At 45.5% G+C, this 24,825-nt stretch overlaps 1 protein-coding gene across 6 annotated transcripts in view; it reads left to right on the forward strand.

Annotated features, from left to right (window-relative positions):
• The window catches only part of DPP6 (dipeptidyl peptidase like 6), a 987,445-nt gene that overhangs the window by 923,377 nt on the left and 39,243 nt on the right, over positions 1-24,825 (forward strand). For all 6 annotated transcript variants that reach the window (XM_070616959.1, XM_070616961.1, XM_070616964.1 and 3 more), the window contains one exon: positions 24,706-24,753. In XM_070616959.1, the coding sequence (XP_070473060.1) occupies positions 24,706-24,753 (48 nt within the window). The remainder of the gene's footprint in view (positions 1-24,705; positions 24,754-24,825) is intronic.

The raw sequence follows: 24,825 nt of genomic DNA on the forward strand, positions 1-24,825 counted from the left end.
TCCCTTTGGACGTTTTTGGACTCGATGACATAAGGTCCTTGCCGTTGTGAGAGTCTCCGATTGTTCTTTTCTGATACTAGCCGAATAGAGCAACCGTAGGGAACATCCCAGGATCCAGGCAGATTTGGCACCTTCTCCAACATCTGGTGTCTCTGACTGCATGCAATGGTACTTATTTTAATAATAAAAAACTAGACACATCAAAAGATCCTAAAGCACATTCTGAATCATCACCAAGAGTCACTGGCTCTATGAAGCCTAAAGCTTGTGTTGGGCAAATTTTACTGAATTGTCTTTTTTAAAAACTTGATCTTTGTCGGCTAATGATGGGTGTGGCATCTCTTACACAGACCCGCCAGCGGCCAGTGCGCCGTGGGCCTCATGCCCCGGCCGTCTGGGGTGGGCCGTGCTTTGCCGCCTTTGCCTCACCCTGTAATGCCTTGGATAGGATTTGACTTCAGGTCTTTGATGGTATCAGAGCCTGATTTCATAGTCTCTTTCATGTTTAAAAAAGACACTCAGAATGAAGTCAATTTCTTCTTTCCCCTTAGTGGTTATTGGTGAAAAGTTTCTTCTTTGGATGTAAATAAGGAAGCATTGCTCCTCGGCTAAAGGACTCCTCACCTTGAACAAATGCTGCCAGTGCAATTTGACCAACAGTAAAATATCTATCCATCTCTTCCATCCATGTTTCAATAGTAGGTGACATTTTTTTAAAAACCAGGGAACATTATCTTATTGCCTAACACAGATGAATTACAATTGTTAGGTTGGAAATATCAAGTAGCTCTTAACAAAAGTTTCCATTTTAGATAAGAAAACATAAAAAAAACTTGATTCCAAACTTAATTATTGATGCTAATGGAGAGGAAGAGGATAAGGGAAAGTGGATGCTTCTGTAGCTGTGCGTTTCTTCTCCTCCCACTCCCTACTGGTTAAGAGGAAGGTTGCAGACATGAATGCTTACTGGGGCAAGGAAGGGAGTATAAGTGGGGGAATCCCGCTTTGTGTACTATGATGGGGCTGGTGGGGCATTTATGGCCATGGCGAGAACACCCTACATCTGAAGAGACCAGCTGTGCTCAGCTCCAGTCAATTGTCACCATTCAGAAACTGTTAGATTTCTGGATCTTCCAGTATTTCAACAGAAGTTCAGAATCTATATTTTTTTGTAAAAATCTGATTTATAAATGTTGGGAACCAACTAAAATTTGAAAAATATTCCTTTTGGCTAAATAAAACATTTTCAGGCCACATATGACCCACAAGAGACATCTACTCAAAGTGATACACTGATTGCCAAAGGGAATTTCTTATTGTTTCTCAGTCCCATTTATAAATTACCCACTCGGTTATCATGAAATAACCAAAGCCTACGTAGCCAGAGGGAGCCATAAGAGAAGTAGATGTGTTTAAGTCTCAAGGATCCAACCCTGGACACTCATGAATCCACAGTACTTGTCACACTGATCTGTAAGAATGTTTTGAATCTGCTTAAGTCCTAGCTTGCCAGCATGATTGAGTAAGACCATGTTCATATTAATACATTGTTCCCATTATACCATACCAAATTGTCTTAAAGGATGTAAGGACATTTATCAATTATTCTGCTAGCCGTAAATTAATCTTTCTTTGATGCTTCAGGAAGCTCTTAGGCATTATCTGTGGCTTCCATCATTGATATGAACATTGGTCCCTGTGAGGAAGAAAGAATGTCGTCATGAAAGGATTGCGGTGATTGTCAACTCCACTTTCATTGCCTCATTGTCGAGGAAACCAAGGCACAGAGCTGTTAAATGACATAGCCAAGCCACACAGCTAGTTAATAGTAGGGTCAGCACCAGACCTCATGCCATCTGACTCCCAGGCTGGTGCGGAAACTCCAGCTGTGATACCGGTCTTCTCATTTGTGTCCTGGTTAAAACAACGGCTGGTCACCGAGAGCTTTGTGTGCTTGGCACATTGTACATGGAGAAAGAACAAAAGAAGCCAACCTGGAAGATTTGTTAAGGAAAGCAAAGATCCAGGTCGCACCTTTATTCTCGTGAGCTCTGTTGGTTTCATGAACACCAGTCATACAGCTTCAGAGACGGGATAGCTCACTTTTGGGAGTGAATGAAGAAGACAGTTGTTTGAGCCACAGGTGCTGCCACCAGGAGATCTACTTTCTAACAATGAATCACCATAAAGGAGTCAGCAACAAGGGGCCCACAGTTGGATGTTACCCCATATTCCACGCATGTAAACTCATAATAATGCTAAGAGTGGGAGCTGCAAGCAATCGTATAAATCGTGGATGATCCCAATCTTATACATTGTGCATTTAGCAGAGTATAAAGAGTTTAATAAATATCTGATGGCTACAAATAGAAACTAAGATTTTTACGGATTGAAAAGGTATCTAGCGATTGTTGAGAAAAGAATTGTGTTGGCTTACCTTTAAAAAAAAGTCTCTGTCTTCATAAACAAGTCTTCTTCCCTTCTAGAAGTTAAATTAGACATATATTCTTGGTCAATATGCCACATTTAAAACATATTCCCTGGGTGCCAGCCCAAGTGGCCGAGTGGTTAAGTTCGCACGCTCCACTTCAATGGCCCAGGGTTTCGCCAGGTCAGATTCTGGGCTCAGACCTAGCACCGCTCATTAGGCCACGCCAAGGCAGCATCCCACATAGCACAACTAGAAAGACCTACAACTAGAATATACAACTATGTACTGGGGGGCTTTGGGAAGAAGAAGAAGAAAAAAATAGAAGATTGGCAACAGATATTATCTCAGGTGCCAATCTTTAAAAAAAAATTCCCTGAAAATAGTGCATGGTTGACCTTTTGCTTTGAAATTCTGACTCCCTGGACCAGTTTCCTTGTTATCGTCCCAATTATCTCATCACTTGGTGGTTATCTTGGACTAAGAGAGATTTCCAAGGAGGAGGGTGCCCATTCCCCCCTGATACCCAAAGGCTTCTTGAGAATCCCCAGTGGTGAAATGAAGATGTGTGCAATGCGATGGAGTTCTAAGTCAGACATGAACAACTGCTGCCTTCTTCATACAACAACAACAACAACAAAATGGCAGGGGGCGGGGTGTAGATTTAAAAAATGAATTTTCAAAAAGGAGCGAAACTCCCTACAAAGGGCTTTCTTCAGGAAATATGGGGCCAATAAGTCAGCAGCTTTTTCTCTTAATGGAGATAATGTAGGATCATCCATGTGCTTAAAATAGTCACATTCAAAGAAAGATGAACAGAGACATCTGGCTAAATGTTACAACTGCTTTCACGTTCATTAATTTTTTTCCCCCAGAAGAAGGTATTCACTGATGTTAGGCAGCTGCTGAACGAGAAGGCAGCGCTCCAAACACATTTTGAAAAGCCATCTATTTAAACCTTGTGGCTGTCAGTCCATACAGAGTGAGACAAAACGGACATGAATATAGGGAATGTGTGCACGCAGAATGACATCTATGCTATTAGACATATATATTTTAAGGTCTGTTGGCAAATATTTTAAGTTTTTATTACTTGTTTCCACGTAGAATGGTAATATGTGCTATTTTTAATGAGATATTATGGAGATAGATAATATAAAAGCTACGCTGGAATAGACCCTCTTCCAGAAACACACATTCTCTTTGAGATATCCCCTGGATGTTGAAATTTTAAATCAGCTCTTCCTCCCTCATCCTTCCTGGTCCTTTCTCTTTCTTCCCTCCTCTCCCGTCTCCTCCCCTCCCTCCATCATCAATTCAGTCCTAAAGCCTTTAGCTGGGGTAGGACAAAGCCGGCATCTGCACAGAGGAGCAGCCCATCCTGGGTGACTGTGCCCAAACCAGGTGACAAGGGAGCACCTAGGATGGGGTGTCAGAACCTGGGCAGGGCCAGGAGGGTGTCCAAGCAGGACGCCCCTGTCGTGCAAGGATTGTAGGGAGGACGTGCACCAAAATGGCAGCCTGGAGTGGAGTGTGGAGCCCACGCAGGATGAGCAGGGTATCTTCCAGAGGGAGGTGGTGCAGAGTGATGGAAGATTATTTACATTCGGGGGATGGATCAACTCAGTAAGAAGACTGAGGATAATGAGAGCCAAGGTTCTCACTGTTGGCGATAAAAGTTACAAGGATGGGAAGGGAGAGAACTCGAATAAACACCTACGTGGTGTTGGACTGACTGGCGGTAGGAGATATGAGTTCCTGTTTTCTGAATGCAGCGCTGTACTTCTGAACTGGATCCTTTGCTATAAAGAACATTACAGGGACAATTAGCAAAACCCAAATGGCGTCTGAGGATTAGACCACAGGACCGCATCCGTGTTAATTTCCTGAGTTCAGTGGCAGTGCTGTGGTCTTGTAGGAGACGGCCTTGTCTGTAGGAAATGTGCAACCCCAGAGCATCTGGGGAAGATGCGCAGCAGGTCAGCCGTCCATCCTCACGTGCTTCAGGGGGAAATCAGTTCCTCAAGTTGTACTTGCAACTTTCCCATAAGTTTGAAGCTGCTGTAAAAGCTTTTTAAAAATTATACAATTCTTTTTCAAATAGATAAACTGTGCACCTAGCAAAGCCACTCAAAGGATCGAAGTGTAACAGTTACCCAGCATCTAGGTGGCAGACGCAGCTATTAGCAACTAGCAAGATCTTATTCTACAAACATTTTAAAAGTTTTCTAAAGAAAATGAGAAGTCAGGCAGAAAAGGCATTGCCTAGGTTATTCTTTTCCATTCAAGACTTTTTTGTCTTCTGTAATATATTGTCCTGGGATGTGTTAAACACTGACCAGAAAACGTGTGCATGTTCTAATAATATATCTGAATATAATTATACTAGAGTATCATAGTTATAGTTTAGGGAGAAAATCTAGAATGCCTCCGCTGGGCTCTTTCACCCACACTGGTGTCTTATGCCCCCTTCCAACCGAGCTTCCAGAGAAACAGGTCAGAGCCATCTGTCTTTAAATGGTCATAAATCTTGAAATTGTAGTGTATTGACACTTCACTTTCAAAGCCAATTCTTAGCCTATGCACCTCAGAAATTTTTTTTCGTTTACCAACCTGACTTTTGACGATTTTCATTGCCCTGAACATCAAATGCAGCCTCGCCACTTTGCAAGTCGTGTTATCATTGCAGCTGTCAGTCATCTCAAACAACAATGCAGATAATCACATCTGTAAATATCTCATTATTGTTCACACTTATATTACTTAAACACTCAATATATTTGCCACAAGGTATGAAGTAGGAAAAACAGAGGAAGATATTATGGGAAAAGGACTAGATTTCTGAGCAAATTTCGGAGCTGGCCCAAGAGTAATATTGGCTAACGAGCAATGACAGCAGTCTGGTCACTGTAGGCGGCTGTGGGTTAGGTTGACATCATAACTAAGAGTATCAAGCACTTGCAAATGGGAGCTCTGAGTTTCCTGTGGTTGGGTTAGTAATTCTAGAAGGAACTACAGGCTGCACTCTGATAGGCAAGATGATTCCTCCATTCTGCCCAAAACCATCCCGTGGCCCCTCACGGCCACCAAATATGACCTCTCCTCTGAGTGGCATCTGGAGCTGTCCATCATTTAATATCAGCCTTCCAGAAGCATCTCCCCCGACTCTCTATGCAAACTCCGCAGCATGTCCTTTCTGCTGTCCACCTTTCAGAACCGCTCTGTACCTTCCCACATCTGTGTTCCTGTTCGTTCCTCCTCACCGCCTGATGGTCCTTTCCGATCTTTTAAGCTGTCACAATTCTACTCTTCCTTCAAGATTCTCTCAGTCACAGCAGCGTGACTCAGAGAAATTATTAAATGATCTTGATGATTAAAAAACTTCCTGCTATGCCTTGAAACCCTTTTCTTGTCTCTCCTTCTTTCATTGGGAAAATCAGCATTGGCTGCTTCCTTTTTCCCACTGCCCGTTCGATCCCCACCCCCTGATCTTCTGGCGTCCCCGCCCCACAAGCTCACCCAAGGCTGCTCTCACTAAGGTTCTTCTCGGTGACTACTTGCCTTTAGTTCCAAAAGAGGGAAGAGCAGAAGCCAGGCCCATAAACACAGTCTCTTCAGTGTGGAGTAAATTCATTCATTTGGTCCAATAAGGAGAAAAGTGGAAAATCCGTTTGGAAAGATAGATGGAAGGAAATCGATATGTATAAGAATTGCAATGTAAGATAGTTGTGACTAACATCACCTTGATTTTATGAACATATCTGTAGAAGAGTGTTTCCAGTGGGAAGCTTCACCTACAAGGTCACTTCTTGAAGAAAAAGAACTTTGCCATGAAACAAACCAGAGCATTCTGAGCAAAAGGTCCAGTCAAAACCGAGACTGAGAGGCATGAGGCACACTCGTAGGTTCGTGGAACTGTGAGTCATGCAGCTTAATAAGGAGCGTGTGCTGGGAGGCAGGACGGGGAAATCTGAGCAGGCTGGCCATTGGCATGCACAGGAGGGGTGGGCCTGGAGCTCTGCTCGTTCCTCTGGCTCAGTCCTGTCGTGGTACTGCTGAGAGTCAGGACACAGCTGTGAGTGGGTGCGCCATCTCAATACCCCGCAGCCTGGCATCCAGCCCTTCTGGCCCTCAGTTTCCTCGTCTGTAAGATGGGTTGTTTCCTGGGTGTTTTTTACATATAAGCAGCATCCACATTCTTCTGCTTGAGCCAATCTCGTGTACTTCCACCCCTAAGTCAGTTCTTGGCCAGCAGCCGTAGCCGCTCTGACATCCAGAAGCGTACTCGGAACACCCTCCATGGGTGTGGAGCTTAGTCAGCCAACGACTCACACAGCAGTCACAGCATGTGCTCCCTGACTGACGCTCCAAAAGGCTAGAAGTAATCTTTTGTTTTACCTTGAGCATGTAGTTTCTCAGTCAAAAATAAAAGAAAGAGAGAGAGGGAGGGACAAGGAGAGGGAGGTCTCTGATCTCAGCCAATGCTCAGATTCTCTGGGGCCAGTTTGAAGAGCCAGCCAGTTGCGTGATTTTATACTCAGCCTTCGAAACAGTTATTGAGCCAGTGCAAGGTTGCTGCTCACAACTTCTTGGTACCATATGTACGTTGATGTTTTAGAGACACCTACACACCATGCAACACCGTGGAGAGGAGTTGGTTGGCGTTTTCACCCACCAGCCGAGGAACCCAGGAGTTCCCGGGGCCAGTTCTCGTCTCCAGGAGGAGGTGCTTCCTGTTACAATCACCTTAGTGTCCTTTGGGTAGATGAACTGGACGTTTACTTCAGTTACTGTACGAGGGTGACTGAACCCTTTCCCTAGACGTGGTGGCAGCCGTGAACCCTCTCCAGGACTTCAGGCCCCATCAGTGCCTCTTGCCTTCAACGTGCCCTTTACGCATTGCCCTGCAGTGGGTGGGCACTCCTCTTCCTCCTCAGCTACCCACCCCAGCTCCCACCTTATAAAAAGGACCACGGGACTCTCCATCTGGAAAGAAAGGGAGACGACACGGTGAGAGAAGAGTTGTCTGTGGCCGTCACTGACGAGAGCATGCCTGATCACCTTCCGTCAGGGGCTTTTCAGACCAGTCAGGAGCTGGAATCCTGAGACTGGGAGGGTCGCGATGGATATGTTGAAGCTTTCTTCCGTCACTGGTTGACCACAGATGTCCTAGTGCTAGGGAATAAAACCTCGCCAACCAGGCACCCCTCGTTTAGAGTTACTGAGAACTTACCCAGAGCTGAGTAGAAATTTAAAAAGAAAAAAAATCTTTGTTGACAAAACAAAACAACAAAAAAAGGCTGGTGAAGGGGTGTTGATTCTGCTCAAGAAAGCTGCTCTGAACTCCACCTCTGCACTGATTTCCGTGTGTTTCAGACACAGTTCAGCAGGTGGCGATTCCAGCCAATGTCTCTGTAAGTTGAAAAACATTATTGCTTTTTAAAAAGACTCTTGAAATCAGACTTCTCACAAATCCAGGTTAGTCTCTTTTCATTTAGTGTGAGTGGGTGCATTTACGAGTTTTAATCAAGCTTCCTTTTAATGACAAGAAAGCTGGTAAAGACTGAGGGACGCTTGAACACTGTGGTGTCCCCTGCAGCTCGTCTACTGGACTGTGAGCCCCACGTCCGAGTCCCCTGCATGCTGTTTATTATGGGAAAGTGGATCTCTGTCTCCCCAGGGAAAGAGAGCTTCGGGGAACTTAGCTGGAAAAGCAAACTGCCAGCATGAGATTTTGACATCTTTTTCCAAAAATATGAAAGTGTTTGTATCTCTTCTTCATCACAAATTGAACCTACATGAAATAATTTATGATGAGGATTTGCAAAGTAAAATGCAGTCCATCTCTTTGCAAAAGCAGAATGCTGCCTGGTTTATTTCTCAGTGGAGTCCTTACGGTTTCAGGCTGGAGCACCTCCGCCACCTTCTGATTTCCCTGAGACGGGTTCCGACCTTCTCCTCTCTCATCCAGTCAGTTCAGTGCTTGGCCAGCTGCTGTATGCTAATAGGTGCGGGGATCCAAGAATTACATAGAGTTCCTGACTTAAGGGACTCATGTTCAAGGTGGGGAGAACACTTAGAGAAGTGGCGTTTCATGTGGTCAGTGCACATTACAAAGATGTGTGCAGAAGGCTGGGAGAACCCAAAGGAACTCTCCAGTTGTGTGCTGGGAACTTTGCTGGAGCCAACAATACACATTTAAATAAGGCACCATCTTTGACCTCAGGGAAATTACAGACACATGGTGAGACTCCACCTAACAAAAATTCCTCAATTTAGAGCCTGGAAGCTGCTCCCCAAGTCCACTGCAGTATTTCAGCCTGTCCTTTCCCACCAGCAGAGCCACCACCCATTTTGCAGGTGAGAATATTAAGACACTTTGTGTGTCTTGCCCAAAGCCACGTGGCTAGTTAGGGCAGAGCCAGGACTAGAATCCGTATTTTTTTCTGCATCTTCATCCTCCAGGTGCCCATGACACCACTTTTGCTCTCTCTTGTGCACAGGGAAAACTAACATTTTGACTGATTGCTTTCCTCAAAAATCTCTTCCCCAGCCCTAAGTGTGCTGAGCCCTAGTGAAGCCCTGGACACAAGAGGGCACTGCCGCACTGCGCACTTGTGCCTCGCCTCCTAGGACTGCTGCGGGTCCAGGGGCTTACGGGTGATTTCCCAGTGTCTCCCCCGATATATAAATCACACCGCCTCATCTGAGTGTGTCAGACCACCCAGTGGGGCCACAAAGGGCGGAACCGTCCAATTCAATAAGTCTTTCTTTGATGCCCTCTATTTGCAGACATGGAGCTGAATGCTGGGTATGCCAACATGAGCAAGACAGAGAGAGGCCCTCCCTAAGGTAGCCGAAAGTCTAGTAAAATCAGCAACAGCATGAAATCGGCAAGGGGACCGGAGGGGAGCCTCTGCTAGAGATAGGCTGTCTACCCACGTGATAGGCATGAACAGCGAGAGAGTAAAGGCTACAGGTCCCTGGGTTCCGGGAGCTTCCTGTTGAGGAGACAGACACATACGACCATCCAGAGAACAATAAAAGGCAGAATGTGGCAACGCGTTTGGGAAACACCGTCAGTGCTGTAGGTAGCCAGGAAAGGGAACATTCGGTAACTGGTAAAAATGAAGAGGAAAAAAGGTAGGTGGTCCTTCATCGAGGAGTAAGCAAGAGGAAGTGACCTCCTTGTGCCTTGACCACCTTATCGATAAAATTAATATAATAATGGTACCCGCCTTGTAGGGTTGTGATCAAGATTAAATTCTTTATTATTTACAAAGCGCTTACAGCAGGACCTGTTGGTGGTGGTGCTGATGTTGGTGATGTGATGTTGCTGTTGCTGTTCTTGTTGATGCTGTTGATGATGTTGTTGATGATGATGGTGGTAGTGTTATTGCAGATGCCGATGTTGATGGTGATGATGGTGGTGGTGGTGTTGCTGGTGATGATGATGTTGCTGTTGTTCATGTTTTGTTGATGATGCTGTTGATGATGGTGGTGTTGTGCACTGAGGACGATGATGATAGTGTTTTCCGTTGATGATGATGATAGTGTTTTCCGTTGATGATGATGATGATGATGGTGGTGGTGTTATTGCTGTTGTTCCCCCAGCTCTGACTCAGCATCTCAGTGGTGGGGCCTTTGGTCGTCATTCTCACCTATTCTCTGTAGCGGGGAAAATTTTACCCTTTGTTTCCGATGACTGGCAACATAAATTTACATAGTGGTCAGTTAATAATGGCCATTAACTTTCCATTCTGTACAAAAGTTAGGCTAAAATGACCACAGTTTATCATGGAACGTGTCTATGGACAAAGGATTTTTATTTACTTTCCAGGCACAGGAAACAGTTGGTGGTGGCCTTCATGGCTAGCCCAAGTGGATTTTGAAGATCTGGGTTGGGGTCTGGACTGTCCTGGATGGTCTGGAAGGTGTGCATAGGACACAGCACATCTTCGTGCAGAGAATGAGAAGGAGTCTGTCTTCAGAGCGCTCACTGCTGACATAGACCATCACGATCGTTTCCAAAATGGAGACTCAACTAGAGGATGGATCTTGCCTGGGACCCTTTTGCCTGGGTGGGCCGACACCCTGCCCCTTAGATTTTAAATGTAGCATCAATCTTCTGTCTCCCTAGGATTCCCAGCTTCTACTGAGGAATATTTACGTTATTAATAATTATTAGTAATAGTTCTCATCTGTTTTGCTCTTGCAAAGGCAAGAACTGCAAAGAATATCTCCTTCACTTAGTCCTTACAAACAACACAGCTGTTCGCACTGTACACACGAGGAGACCAGAGCTCAGAAACGAGGGTTGTGTATCCATAGATGGGAGAGCTCAGACAAGATGGAAGTTGACACTCTTAACTAACCCCTGTCTGTACTGTTCCTGTGGCATCATCATGCTCAGGGCTAAGAAGTAAAGTCTAGTTTAATCATTGTGAAAATGATGCTCACTTGTGGGCCTGGGACCTGGAGAGCCCCTTTGTTCTTTAATGTGATTTGGAGCCATCGTCCACAGTCTGAGCAAGATTCTAAGGGGAGTGAGCCCAGGATACCCTGCCCCTGGGCACACCCGCCCAGAGAAAGTTTGTTCTGATACTGGCCTCTTTCTGTGCACTATTTCATTGGCCTGGGGTGGGGGTCTGGAAATGCAGGCTAAGTAAGAAAGTTTCTTTGGGAGAAGGGAGGATGGGAATGACTTACACAAACAGGGTCAGCGTGTATCACATGTGGCTTTTCTTTTTTTTCTTTTCTTTTCTTTTTTTTTTTTTTTTTTTTTTTTTTTGCTGAGAAAGATTCACCCTGAGCTAACATCTGCTGCCGATCTTCCTCTTTTTCTTGTATGTGAGCTGCCACCACAGCATGGCCACTAACAGACGAGTGGTGTAGATCGGTGCCCAGGAACCGAACCCAGGCCGCCAAAGTGGAGTGCACCAAACTAACACGAGGCCACCACAGCTGGCCCATGTGTGTCTTTTCTGACAGCAAACTAAGACCTACCTCTCGGTCCTGTTATAGGTTCAATTGTGTTGCCCTGAAAATATGCTGAAGTCCTAACCCCCAGTACTTCAGAATGTGAGTTTACTTGGAGTTAGGATCTTTGCCTATGTAATTAATCAGATGAGGCCGTTCTGGAGGGCATCTTGTTCCCAAGATATACCTCTCACATTTTTAACTTTTCTGAAATCAGAATGGATCTTACAATCTCTGTAAAATCTTACTAAATCAGTGCTTCATCTTGCAATTGATTTTGTCTTCAAATCAAAGAAAAATAGTAAATATGACATTTATCCAATAGCCTACTAATCCTGCCTTGTTTAGGAAAGCTACAGCTGAAAGCAGAATGATTTCCAGCATCCTGGGATTTAAAGTGGTTTGGGTTCCAGATGCAGGGAGTGTGATGGGCACCTTGAAGGACACCGTGACCTTCAGGAACGCTTCTCAGAGGCTCCAAAGCCTTCCATTCCCCCTGATGCACCACAGCCGGCCTGGGGCCTAAGCTCCAGTCCCGCTCTGCTTTAATTGCTCTGAGCTTCATCTCTGCCACCTCTGCCAGCCTCTCAGAAGGGTCTCTGGTCTTGAGTCTGTACTTCTCAGATGTCCCCCTCCTTAGAGAGGAGCCCCCAACTGAGGAAAATCACGCACCCGCTTGACTTGCCGTCTTCTCTCTCCTCTGGAGGTGGTTCCCTCTGAAGTATGCAGCATCTGCCTCGCCCCACCCCAGCCCACTCGGGGAACTGAGCCTTCGGATAAAAATACTGTGCAATTAGGAGGCTGGTGTTTAAGAGAGAGCAGCTGTTCTGTCACACTCTCACAACACGGCTGTTAAAGCAGGAGGAAATTAAAAGTGTCACTCGTCTGGCTGTTCAGATTATATTTCTACTTGTTCTCTACAGAGCATTCACGTACGTGTTATGAAATATTTCACTGTGGTGTTATACATCATTAATTTTGTTTAAATTATTCTTAATTGCTCACTGGCATGGCAAGAAATGAGGAAATTGGGAGGAAGAGAGTTTGTTTTAACAACAGAAAAATTTTAAAGGACCAGTTTTAGTAAAAAGGAGCCCTGGGCAGTGTGGGCACATCTGTGGATAGCATGCACACACATTCATACGCACGTGTGCACATGCACACACACACCCGAGAGCGAACACTCACACATGCATGTACACACTGACATCCACATGTGTGTGCACACATGCATATGCATGCATGCACGCAATGCACATGCTGACACACACACAAAATTTAATCTGTATTTATAAGAGTATTACCGCTCATTCCTTTCTCTTCTCTCCCCAGCATTGGTTAAGTTTTGTAGAACAGTCGTTACTCAAGTCCCAACATCTGTGTTGGTTTACTTTTTTCTGTCTTCTTCTCCCACTATTTCCATCCCAAAGCAAAGAAAGTAAGACTTTTACAGTCATGCGTCACTTAAAGACAGGGATATATTCTGAGAAATACGTCGTTAGGCAATTTCATCGTTGTGCGAACATCATAGCGTGCACTTATGCAAACCTAGGTGGTACAGCCCACTACACACCTAGGCTCTATGGTACTAATCTCATGGGGCCACCGTCATACAGGTGGCCCGTTGTTGACCGAAACATTGTTAAACAGCACATGACTGTATGTTCACACTCCCCCAGCATCCCTCAGGAGATCTTACACTTTTAGAATTTGTTCATTTATTTAAAAAAATGTTTAGCTAGTGGCCTCCATTTGCAGGGACCCTGGGCCCGGTGGACCATGCTACAGGCATCCTTGCCCTCAGGGGTCTTGGGGTTTAGTTGGCCGAGATGATATGTGTTCACAAGGACAATAATTCTAGGAGAAATCAGTAATTATAAGAAAAGCAGTAAAACAATTATTAAATTATTCAGGGAACTAAAGACTTCCTTCCAACTAGAGAAGTGTTAGGAACGTTTTTAGATTCATAGACCGTCAGAGCAGAAGGAAGTTTAAAGATCCTTAATCTGAATGTTTTCCAACATGTCTTAAGCCGCAGAGCCCTTTCTTCAAAAGGAAACTGACTGGGCTGCCCCATATGGAAATAGCAGCCCTCAAGAGGCTCCCAGGAGCTCCCTTTGAAAATCTCTGATCCAGTTCCATCACCTCATTTTGCAGATTAAAGAAATGGGGAAGGCAAAAAGGTCAAGTCATAAGAAAAGTCTGCTTGAAGGAAATAAAAATCGATTGTTCCAAGAGCCTATGTGTGACAGCACAGCAGTTGTGTTTGGCTTATTTAAGCAGATATTCTGGGGGTATTTTTATGCAAGACGCTCACGACATGGTGCTGCCTCAGATACTTAATAGTCCAGTTGTCGGGATAAGACAAGGACAGCAAATTGAAAGATGCAGGTCAGCCACGCGGAGCCTCCGGGAGTGCAGATGGAAGTGGAGGTCAGGGGCGGCTCTGCGGAGGGACCACTCACACTGGCCCTGAAGGACGAGCGAATCTGAACAGCCAGAGGCTTCCAATGTGCACTTGGAGAACAGAGGGGCCTCTTTGTGTGACCTACCTGGGTAGGCTGTGCCTCTTCCACAGCTCATAAAATGTGGATCCAGTTCTGAAGACAACAGCGCATTCCCCCCTCAGCCAGGGACTCTGGGGACAAGGGGACAGGAGTGGCAGTGCTGCAGTGGTGCAGGCAGCACATTAACTAAAAACAAGGTTTTCATCATGTACAGGATTTCTGCAAAAGAAGTCTCCTGGCATGTGGGAGTTCCAGTCTCTCCTTCTGTTGTTGTTGTTTTTTTTTTAAGTATGCTTTTTGGTGAGGAAGATTGGCTCTGAGCTAACGTCTATTGCCAATCTTCCTCCTTTTTTTCCTCCCCAAAGCCCCAGTACATAGTTGCATATCTTGGTTGTAGGTCATTCTGGTTCCTCCGTGCAGGATGCCACCTCAGCACGGCCTGATGAGCGGTGCTATGTCCGCGCCTGGGATCTGAACTGTCGAACCCTGGACTGCTGAAGTGGAGCGTGCAAACTTAACCACTAGGCCACGGGGCTGGCACCCCAGTCTCTCCTTCTTGATGGGATCTTTCTCTAACCCTCACCAATCATCCCACCAATGTGACCATTCACCCAAGGAACCCCAGGCAAGAGTGTGTGGGTGGATGGGTGGCAATAGCTCCTTGACTAGGTAATAATAATAATATAAAAATGACAGCAGTCGGCACACCTCCTGAGAGTTTACGAGGGCCATGGCGTGTTCTAGGCGTTTCATATGTGTCATTATTTAATCTTCAGAGCAGCTCTTTAAGATGAGTGGTAGAGTTACCACCACTTCACGGATGAAGAAACGAAGGACCAGCTAATTAAAGTAATTTGTTCAACTCCACTCAGCCAGCAAGTGGTGCCGCTGAGGTGAACGCTAAGGTCTGCTGTGCCTTATAGTAAAGAAATGCACATTCCTGAGCGACCAGACGGAGAGGCTTGGAGCACAGAGGTGAGCGGATGGCGGGTGCGGCCAGACTGCCTGGTGTCAGTCCTGCATCACTGCAGACGTTCTGTGCCTCCATTTACTCATCTGTGAAATGGGGCTATAGTACCCACTTCATAGGGCTATTTTAAGGACTAAATGAGTTAGTGTGTGTAAAACACTTGGAACACTGTCTGACACATTACAAGCAAGGTATAATTATAAACATTGTTATTGTAGTTGTTATTTTCATTTTTTAATTTATTTTTATTTATTATTATTTTTTATTTAGTTATTATTATTATTACAGTGGTGCAACAAAGAAAGTAGTCAGAGACAGCATCACAGAGAAGCTGTTTGAACTGAGTCTGGAAGAGTGCGCAGAGGTCGGCAGGAGAGTAGCGGGCTAGGGCGTTTTAGGAAGAGGGAAGAGCGGGTACAAAGTTAGGAAACAACACAGCTCTTCTGCAAAAGAGCGAGGCGTTCAGAATGGCTGGAGGCCAAGGTGTGTGTTGGAAAGTGATAGATTAGGTGCTGAAGGTCTTGTGTTTCCTGCCAAGGGTTTCCACTTGATCCTGTGGGCAACAGGGAACGACTGAAGGGTCTTAACGAGAAGAGTGCGATGGTCAGAACTGTGTGGGAATCCTTGGGCAGAGAGGCGAGGAGGGCAGCACTGAGAACATTACCATGGAGATGGGAGGCGGCAGGAGACGCTTTAGCAGGCACCACTGAGAGGACCTAGTGAGAAATCGTATGTGGGGCCTGAGAGAGAACCGAGTGCGGAAGTACATCCATTTAAAAGATGTGATCTGCGTGTTCTATACCCTTGAGTCCTAAAGGAAAAATGGAGAACTTCGTATCTCAAATAGTCCCCACAAGTGTCAGGAGTATGGCGGGTCGGCTCCTAGTCACCACGTTACCCGGCAGGCCGGTGGCATCATCCCCACATCACAGATACTGAGACGCATCTGGCAAGTGGCCGAGTCGGGCACCTCTCTCGCTCAGTGGACTGACGGTGGCGAGTGAGGAGGGAGACGGGCAGGCGGCCTCGGCAGTGATGCACGCTGCAGGTCACCCCGGAGGCAGGAGCGCACAGGGACCGCCAGGGCCTCATGGGTCTCCCGCTTGCCAAGATGACCCATCCTGTGTCAGGATCTCAGCAAACTATAAAGTAAAGAGGACCTAAAATGTAATCCGTCCTCAAGGCGATGAGAAAAAGGAGCCTGATCTCTTCACACACCATAATTTGTACATCCGAGTAAGTATTGTTCTTCCCAAGAAGCTCAGCGCTTACTCCAATGAGAGGACACTGCTGGGAGATTTTAGAATCCCTCTTATAATGTGATCTTTATGTGCCGGGCTTCTAAGGAAGCTTCAGTTCTTTCCTCTGTAGTCGGTTCGACTGTGGACCGTTGATGTAATCATCACTTACAGTACCTTCATTACAAAATTTAGCTCCAAATGATCTTTTGCGCTTTGTAAAAACCAAAACTAACCTAAAACAGGTAACTGGCAACTGTGAGGCTATTCAAGAGGCCGTGCCACAGCCTCTGAACCAACTCACCAACTTTGCCATCTCTGAAGGCATGTTCACTGAATCAGCAAACATCAATTGGCCACTTACTGTTAATGAGGCACTGTGCGTTTTCCTCTGTGGGATGCAAAGTTGTATGAAATAGATTCCTAAGCTCCAAGGATAGTTGAAGAAGTAAGACATAAGTATATCATTGGAATTCAAATTAGACCTTAATTGCTTTGGTTGAAAATCATCAAAGAACTTCTGGAATCGTAATGTAGACAGATGATGAGCAGTGTTGTCACAAGTCTGAGATAATACCAGGGGCTGGGGGAAGCGTGCTGCAGAGAGCCTGGACTAGGAATGAGAGACCCTGTCCTGATCCTGGCTCCGCCACGCCCTGGGACAAATGAAACAGCCAACGCACGTTGCATCATTTTTCCTGTAGTTTGCATAATCTCACAAAACCAATAAAACTAAGCTTCTTCTTTCATACTTTTAATTCTGTGAGTTATGCTAAACATCTAGAAAACTTCCACCACGTTGATGCAGACGAGGCATAAAGGTGATATTATGGCTTAAATGCAGGTAGTTCCTAAAACCTAGAGCTTCTGTGAATCAACTACCCAAGGATACTAGCTGAATTTTGAGAGCATACAGAGGCCCCTTACTTTTTTGTGATTGGGGTGGTTTCTCTTATTAAAAATGCCTGTCATGTGGGCTGGCCTGTGGCCGAGTGGTTAAAGTTCCGTGCACTCAGCCTCAGCGTCCTGGGTTTCTGGGTTCAGATCCCTGATGCAGACCTTTTCCACTCATCAGCCACACTGTGGAGGCGTCCCACATACAAAGCAGAGGAGAACTGGCCCAGATGTTAGCTCAGGGCCAATCTTCCTCACCAAAAAAAGAGGATTGGCAACAGATGTTATCTTCCTCACATGCAAAAAAAAAAGGCCTGTCATGAACCCCAAGTGTCACTCATGATTGTAGTTACACATGACCTGTTAACATGACCTTCTTCACCATCATTTGTGAGCATGTAAAAAAACCCACCGATTTCTCTGGACCCTATTGAGTGCTGCTGCTTAAACTACTGCATGGGAAATATGATCACTTCCAAGATTCCTGGACACGTGAAGTTGGATTGAAGCAAGACTCAATGCTGTGGGCATGGCAGGGGGAACCCCGAAATCCCACGTTTGATGTCAGCAATAACAAGCTCTTGAAATCAAACAGCGACAAAATCTGTCTGCAGTGTTGACTAGGAAATACTGTCTTCGGAGCAAATATTTTAATTATCGGCAGTCGTTCTTGCGGCTTGGCTAGCTCCCTGTTTATTCGTATGACATCACCTCAATGTACAAACTTTGTGTATCAGGCATGCATAATTCATGAACTGGCAAATAAAGAGGTCTGGATGGAGTCCGTGCGCAGTGGAGCCGTGGCCAAGTATCTCAGTTGGCCGGAGCCTTCCTCTTGCCCACCCTGCTGGCGGCTGCTCTTCGAAACCATTCGTCAGTGCTTACGAGACGCGGGCTGTGGGGGCGAGGCCGCCTGCGTCTCCATTGGTTACATACCGTGAGTTCAGCTTCTGGTTGGAAATTATGTGTCACATAAACTTCCTCGGAGGATGCAGATGAGAGAAAGGAGGACAAACACTGTCTCAATGAATTTCTTTTATTTATTCTGATGACTTTTTTCTTTTCCAGTTTCGTGTCCTTTTTAATTGCTTCATTTTCGTCTGTAATTGTCGCTTTTCTCTATCTAGTCAGGCAGGTGTAAGTTGATGTTCTGAAATGAATGGGACTGGAAACCAGAGACGCAAAAATAAACATTTTCTGTTTGCAAGTCTGTGGTGTAATTCAAAGCTTTTCTTTTTGCAATTTGAATTTCCTCCCTCTGGCTGCAGGATCTCGATTGACCAAAAGTGCCTCATGTGCTGGGTGTGAATTTGCTTGCTTCGATTTGCTGAGTTTCCCTCTCAGGAACAATATAAATTTGAAAGTTAGATATTTGGCTTGAGCCAAAATAGTTGCTATCCTAACCAAAGTTTTTAAAAGGCCAAATGTTGTTTCTGTTGCAGCATCTCTTTGTAAGCAAAGGCCGAGCAAATGTAATTGGTCTCTGCTGTCAGTGAGTACCCAGCTCTGCATTTAGATTTGAACATCAGCACTCTCATCGCGTGCTCCAAGGATGCACAGGCCATGAGACAGGCTTCCCCACTAAGACATATTAAGGTGGGACAAAGGGGACCGTAATAAATATTTTTATGTCTACACAGGTGTGTTCATATATGCATGCTAGCAGAAATATAGGAGAGTATGCATAAGAGTATGTCAATAGACACACATATAGAATCGGATGTGTATATTTGGCCTAATTGACAGAGGCACTGACAGTGAAATATAATTATATGCTTTCGTTTGAGACTGTATCCTAAGACTAGACAAAAACATGCAGATACTGGAAGGGTTGGCCAAGAAGGAACAGAGAAGCGATCTGCTTTTTCATCCTAACCTTCTTCCGGTTCAGCTTCGCCTTCCACTTCAGGCTGAGAATAGACCGTCCTGCTCAGTGCAGCCGTAGACCCGTCTCCTCTCCCACTTGCACATGTTTACGTTCTGGAGGGAGGTCCCGTCAGAGAATTCTGATCTGTAGAATAGGGTGTGCCTGTCTCCCAGGGTGCTGGTGAGGCGAGGCGATGTCTGTACAGCACCCAGCACAGGGTCTAGCATATTCTAGGAACCCAAAGTGGTGGCTGCTATCATTTGTGCTGCAGCCTCTGTCACTCTTACTAAGAGGAGACCTTAGCAACCCCATATTCTACAGTTGAGACCCAGGTGGCTAGAACCACCACGTAGCTGGTGGCAGAGCTGGCACCAGAACACGTCTGCTGCCCTCACCCTGACTCACGCGAGTCGACATGCTGACCTCTAAGCTGTGCACCTTCTTCTGGTGATGGTACTTAGCACACAGCATCAAAGCAGATTTGTGTGTGTGTCTGTGGTCCCTACTAGACTCTGAGCCCCCTGGCAGCAAACACTTTGTCTGCTTCTGTCTGTGTCCCCTGGACCCGGCACTGTGCCTTGCACGTGGTAGAACCTCGATATACGTTTGTTGAATTGCATGCGAAGTGACAAGAAGTTGTCAGAAGAATAGCAGTTAGGCAGAGTCCTCTAAGGTTCTGGCCACCTATAAAGCAAAAAGCAAGATTTCCCAGGTGTTAGCCACAAGAGTCTGTGCAAAGTGCAGAACGAGTGTCTCACAGGCAGCAGTCACAAAAGGGCAAAGCTTTCTACTGTACTGAACAACTCATCTAATCAGTCGTTGCCTAGATGTGCATCAGATCGTTTGGAATAAGAGGAAGAAAAGCAGAGGAAACCAAGTTAAAATTTCAGTGATGAAGCCCATTTTAAGACTCCTTAGTAAAAGTATTCTTGATTGTTTAAACAAGTTGCGAGAGCTCCCCTCTCAATGCTGCAAGCTCCCCCAGGTCTTGTGTCTGCTGTGAGTGTGTTTGCATGTCTCTCCTTTTCTTAGAGAAATCTTAGGAAACACTGACCCAGGTCTGATCAGAACATCGCAAAGTCCAAATATCTTATTCCAAATTAACAATCTCTTGTTTTGTCTTTATTTCTTAGGAGAAAACTTGTCTTGATTTAGGTGTTTTCCTAAAATATCTGCCAGTCTTCAGGAGCCTAACCATCATAGAAATCTCGAAACCGGCGGGTAACCTTAAAATGCACATGGACACAGCAGTGGGTCTAGACCAGCGGGGCCAGAGAAGCCGCATGACGGCAATTTGACGGGGAGAGCCGGGCTGCTAGACCACAGACGGCCTCGGAGCCAGGGCACCTGCCCGCCCGCCTCCCTGGGGAGGGTGTGACCTTTGAAGGGGATCTGGATGGTTGGATGGGGTTAGGTTATAATCAGTAGGTTTACGTGATACATAAAGCTTCTTAACTTTGTGTAGTGTCCTCTTCGTGTTGTTTCTGTTTGGCTATCCTAGAGAATATTCTATGTTAAAGTGTTGGTGAAGATGGCGTGGTTGTGATGTGGCTCTCCAAAAAAAACCAAACGCAGTTTGGCCCCTGTAATTGGAGACAGCTGCCCTTGGGAGTCAGAGGAAAGGGCGGAGGCAGCCCTCAGTTTCTCCAGGAAGACAATAACCTGAATTGGAAGGCTCAGGGACACAGAGGATGGTCTTCGGAGAGCCTTCCTTAGCCGATTTAAATTTGCTGCCTTGATCTGTCAGGGCCAAGTTTGTGCTCCGGAGGTCTTCCCTCATTAGCTGTTAATCCACTCAGCAAACATTATGTGCGCAACACTCACTCCCAGATTATGAATAGGCACCGGGATGACAGATTGGGCGCAAAGATTCCAGTGTGTGTGTGTGTGTGTGTGTGTGTGTGTGTGTGAGTCTTCTGTCTAAAGCGCAGTGGAAAGCTGAGAGAGGCAGTTACAGTTTTTAAAATTGCAATTCAGCATGACAATTGCTACCATTGGTACGTAGGGCACTTTTTTGAGTGACAAATTAGAAAGACCACAGGAGAAAAATCTGCAGGAGCATGGGAAAGAGCTAAATTCCTAAATAACATAAGAACAAGTAAGAGCACAATTGAAGTGGGCAAAGCACGGGAGAGGGCCATTTGTGTTCGCACACACTCACACGCACACAAAATGCAAATGTCAAATAAACATGACAGATGTCCGACTTCACTCAAAATTTGAAAAAATATAAATTAAAGCAATGGCAAGATATAATTTTGCCCATTAGAGTGGTAAAAAAAAAATTTTTTTCAAGTTGTAATACACACCTCCATGCACTCTGTTGGAGGACGGTGGGAATACTTGTTGGAATTCACGTGTCTCTGCTGTATGTGGTAGAGTGTTGTTGTCCCTGGTGTCTTCCCCCATCCTGGGGGCTCCCTCCCACTGCTGTGTGTCTCCTCCTCAGGAGAGGTTCTTCCTGGCCCCATTGGCCAAGGCCCGAGGGCGGACGTGAACGGCAGGCCAGGACGCCCTGGGAGCCCCTGCACGTTTCTGCCAGCTCCCTCGTTTGCTTCCCTTTGCCACGAGCACAGTGTGTTCCAGCTGAAGGCTGCCCTTTCAGCCCGAACCCTGGAATGAAAACGTTGCTGGGAGGGGAGCCAGCAGGGCTGCAGTCGACTCGATTACCAGGATGTAACATCAGCAAGAAATAAACTGCCGTTGTTATAAAGCACTGAGATTTGGGGGGGGGTTGTGTTTCAAATTATGAACTTATTTAGTGACAGCAGACTATTAAACCTTTTTACCACAGCAATTGCAGTGCTAGTAACTAGCTTAACCAACAGACACAGTCTTACCCGCATGCAAACATTTGTGTAAGAAGAATTTCTGCAACACTGTTTATGGTAACAAAAAAACAAAAGGAAACAGCCTAAATATTCACCAGTAGGGAATGGACCAAATAAATTATGGTATATCCATATAATGGAGTACTATGCATCTGTTAAAAATGGAGTCTTATAGCTTTTTAAAATTACTTACATAATCTTATGTTACAGTAGTTACCATTCTACAACTTGATGTTTTCATGCAACATTGTATTTTTAGTATTTGTCCGTGTCAGTAGGCATATGGCTATTCTTTCATTTCATATGCTCTATGATCTTCCACTGTGTGAATACTCTGCATTTGCCATCCCGTCTCCTGCTAACCGCTAGCTGGGCAATTTATTACTTAGCTATAGTTGATGTTAAGAACAGTCTGCTGCTATGTGCGTGTGCATGTGCAGGGGTCTCTCTGAGATGTACCCCAGGAACAGAACTATCTGGCTGTACAGCACAAGCGTCTTCAGCTTTCATAGCTGTTGCTAAATTGTTCTCCTACATGGCTGTGCCCACTTGTACTCCCCTTCATTTGGCCTCATCCTCCTGCTATTGTCCGACTAGGTATTAAGACTAAAAAATATGTTACTGAGACACGCCATATTATACTCTATGTGGCATACATATTATTATGAACACATACCATGTGGCCAAAATATCTTTTCAACATGCAAGGAAATGATAAATAGTGACTTCAAGATAATAGTTACCTCTGGGGAGGGAACAGACTGAGAGTGGGGAAGCGTACACAGGTGGCCTCAAATCCCTGTATTATGTTTTATTTTTAAAAACTAAGGCAATATGGTATACTGTTAAGATTTGATAAAGCTGCAGATTTACATGCAAATATTTTTATGTTTTTTAATCTGTATGTTTAAAATATTTGCTTGTGTGTAAATATGATCACATATACACAAAGAAACATTTTAGGACATTTTAGAAACCTTTAGGTTACTCCTGGGAAGTGGGTTGAGAAGGACCTTTTACTTGTCACTTTATTCCTTTCTTTGGTGGTTGAATTCTTTTAGAAACATGTATCAAGTTCGTGAATTTAGAAATGAGAAGAACTAGTCCAGTCTCAGCCACTTTCTGACTGTATGGAGGAGACAAACGCGCTCAAGCTCTCGGAACCTGTTTTCTCGTCTGTGAAATATAGTTAGAGCGGCTCCTCTGCAGAGCTGCTGCGAGGATTAGACGTTATTCATATGCAACACCTAGCAGAGTGCCTTTACATAGTAGGCACTAAATAAATAATATTGTTTCCATTATTAATAAGAATGTAGCATATGCTCTGGCTGCAAATTTACTCACCCTGAAATGTACAGCGAAAGCAGATGTAGGCTTTTTATTTCTCAATAAACGTTCTTCCACATGAGCCCCCGTGGGAGGAACGGAACGGATCTCCGAGCCAGGAAACTTAGTTTGCTCAATAATGTAAGCCAGCGCCAGTGTTTGAACCCCTTTCGGTCAGTGCCGTCTCTTCAGGTTTATATACAGACTCCCGGATCACTGCCGCCCCTCCCCTCCCTGGGGAGAGGGTGCCAGAGTTAGCAAATAAAAATACGGGATGCCCAGTCACACTGGATTTTAGGTAAACAACAAAATAGTGTTTTAGTAGTAGGTCCCAAATACTGCATGGGACATATTTATACTAAAAGACAATATATTCTTTACCTGAAATTCAAGTGTAGCTGGATAGCTGCATTTTATGTGAGCAGTCCTATTTTCCGGTGAATGGGGGAGGGGCACACAACTGGGGAAATGAGGCCCCCTGGACCTCCCGGCCTTTGGATGTGCGCTGCAGAGTATGGGTCCAGGCCTGGGCAATGGCCCCACAGTCTGTCCGTCTCTCAGCTCTCCGGGGCCTGGGGTGCTCCCTGGCTGAACCAGCGCCACCGTGCCTCTTGGTGGTGCCGCGGGTCCCTTTGCTTCTCCATCACATCCTCTTGGGCGCCAGACTATAGAGAAGAGGGAGCAGGTGGGGTAGAGGCCGAGGCAGGGTCCCCAGGGGTGTTCCTTTCAGCTGGCTGCTTGGGGAAGGCATTCGCGCAGAGACTTAAATGAGGAGAAGGACGAGCTGCACCAGGGTCCGGGGACAGAGATTTCAGGCAGAGAGCACAGGAGGCCCGGTGGGAACAAGCTTGGCGTCCTTCGGAACCTGCAGGAAAGCCAGCTCGCTGGAACAGAGTGAGTGCTGGGCGGGCAGAGATGAGGTTAGGAAGATCGCCATGCCTACCTCTGAATTACTTTCAAAATGATACAAAAAAGAATTTAGAAAGGTCTTTTTTCTTTCTGGACTCTCCTTTTGCTAATGAGAATTAAAAACTCAGCCTGCAGACTTGAACTACAGTGGACCAGGTCTCACTTTGACCTGAGTCATAGCTTCCTTCTCATTCTAGAAGCTTCCAGACGGCCTTGGAACTGGACAGCTGCAAACTAATGGGATTCCAGGGGCAAGTGAACACAGCTGAACGTTTGCAAAACAATCCTGTTACATTAACAAGTTTTTCCCAAGTGTTACAGGAAGCCAGTGGAGGGAGGAGCCAGCCACGGCTTTGAAAGGTGACTTAGGATTGAGACCTGGGCAATTTACCAGAACTCAATGAAGACAACATGGGCTTTGTGTCTGACTAGTAAAAATGAGGTTATGAAGATATAGACCAAATGTAGGGCTTTGTAAAATGATGTTTCATGTCATTACAATAATCTAAAAGTGTATACTTTTAACTGGGTTCATTGTAAGTGACATGGGGACAAAGCTGGAAAGCCATGCCTTCAGGGACCCACAGGCCCAGCCTCTGCCCCGCCCCGTTCACTGATGACCCTTCCCTGGTGCCAGGTTCTCCTGAATCCACGAACATGCAGATTATAAGGAAGGTGGGATTCTCTTCTGTTCTCAAGCAAACTAACGGCCTCCTTTTTGTTTCTCTTCTGGCTTCTCTTCTCTGCCCAATGCAGGTCCTGGAGTCCCCACGGTGACCGTGCACAACACCACAGACAAGAAAAGTAAGTGCTTTTTTGGTCTTTTCTTAAATCTTCCTGAGACTTGGAGAAAAGCAGAAATGCTTTATGAGATAA

The sequence above is a fragment of the Equus przewalskii genome, chromosome 4 (assembly GCF_037783145.1).
Source record: "Equus przewalskii isolate Varuska chromosome 4, EquPr2, whole genome shotgun sequence".
In the NCBI taxonomy this organism is placed as follows: domain Eukaryota; kingdom Metazoa; phylum Chordata; class Mammalia; order Perissodactyla; family Equidae; genus Equus; species Equus przewalskii.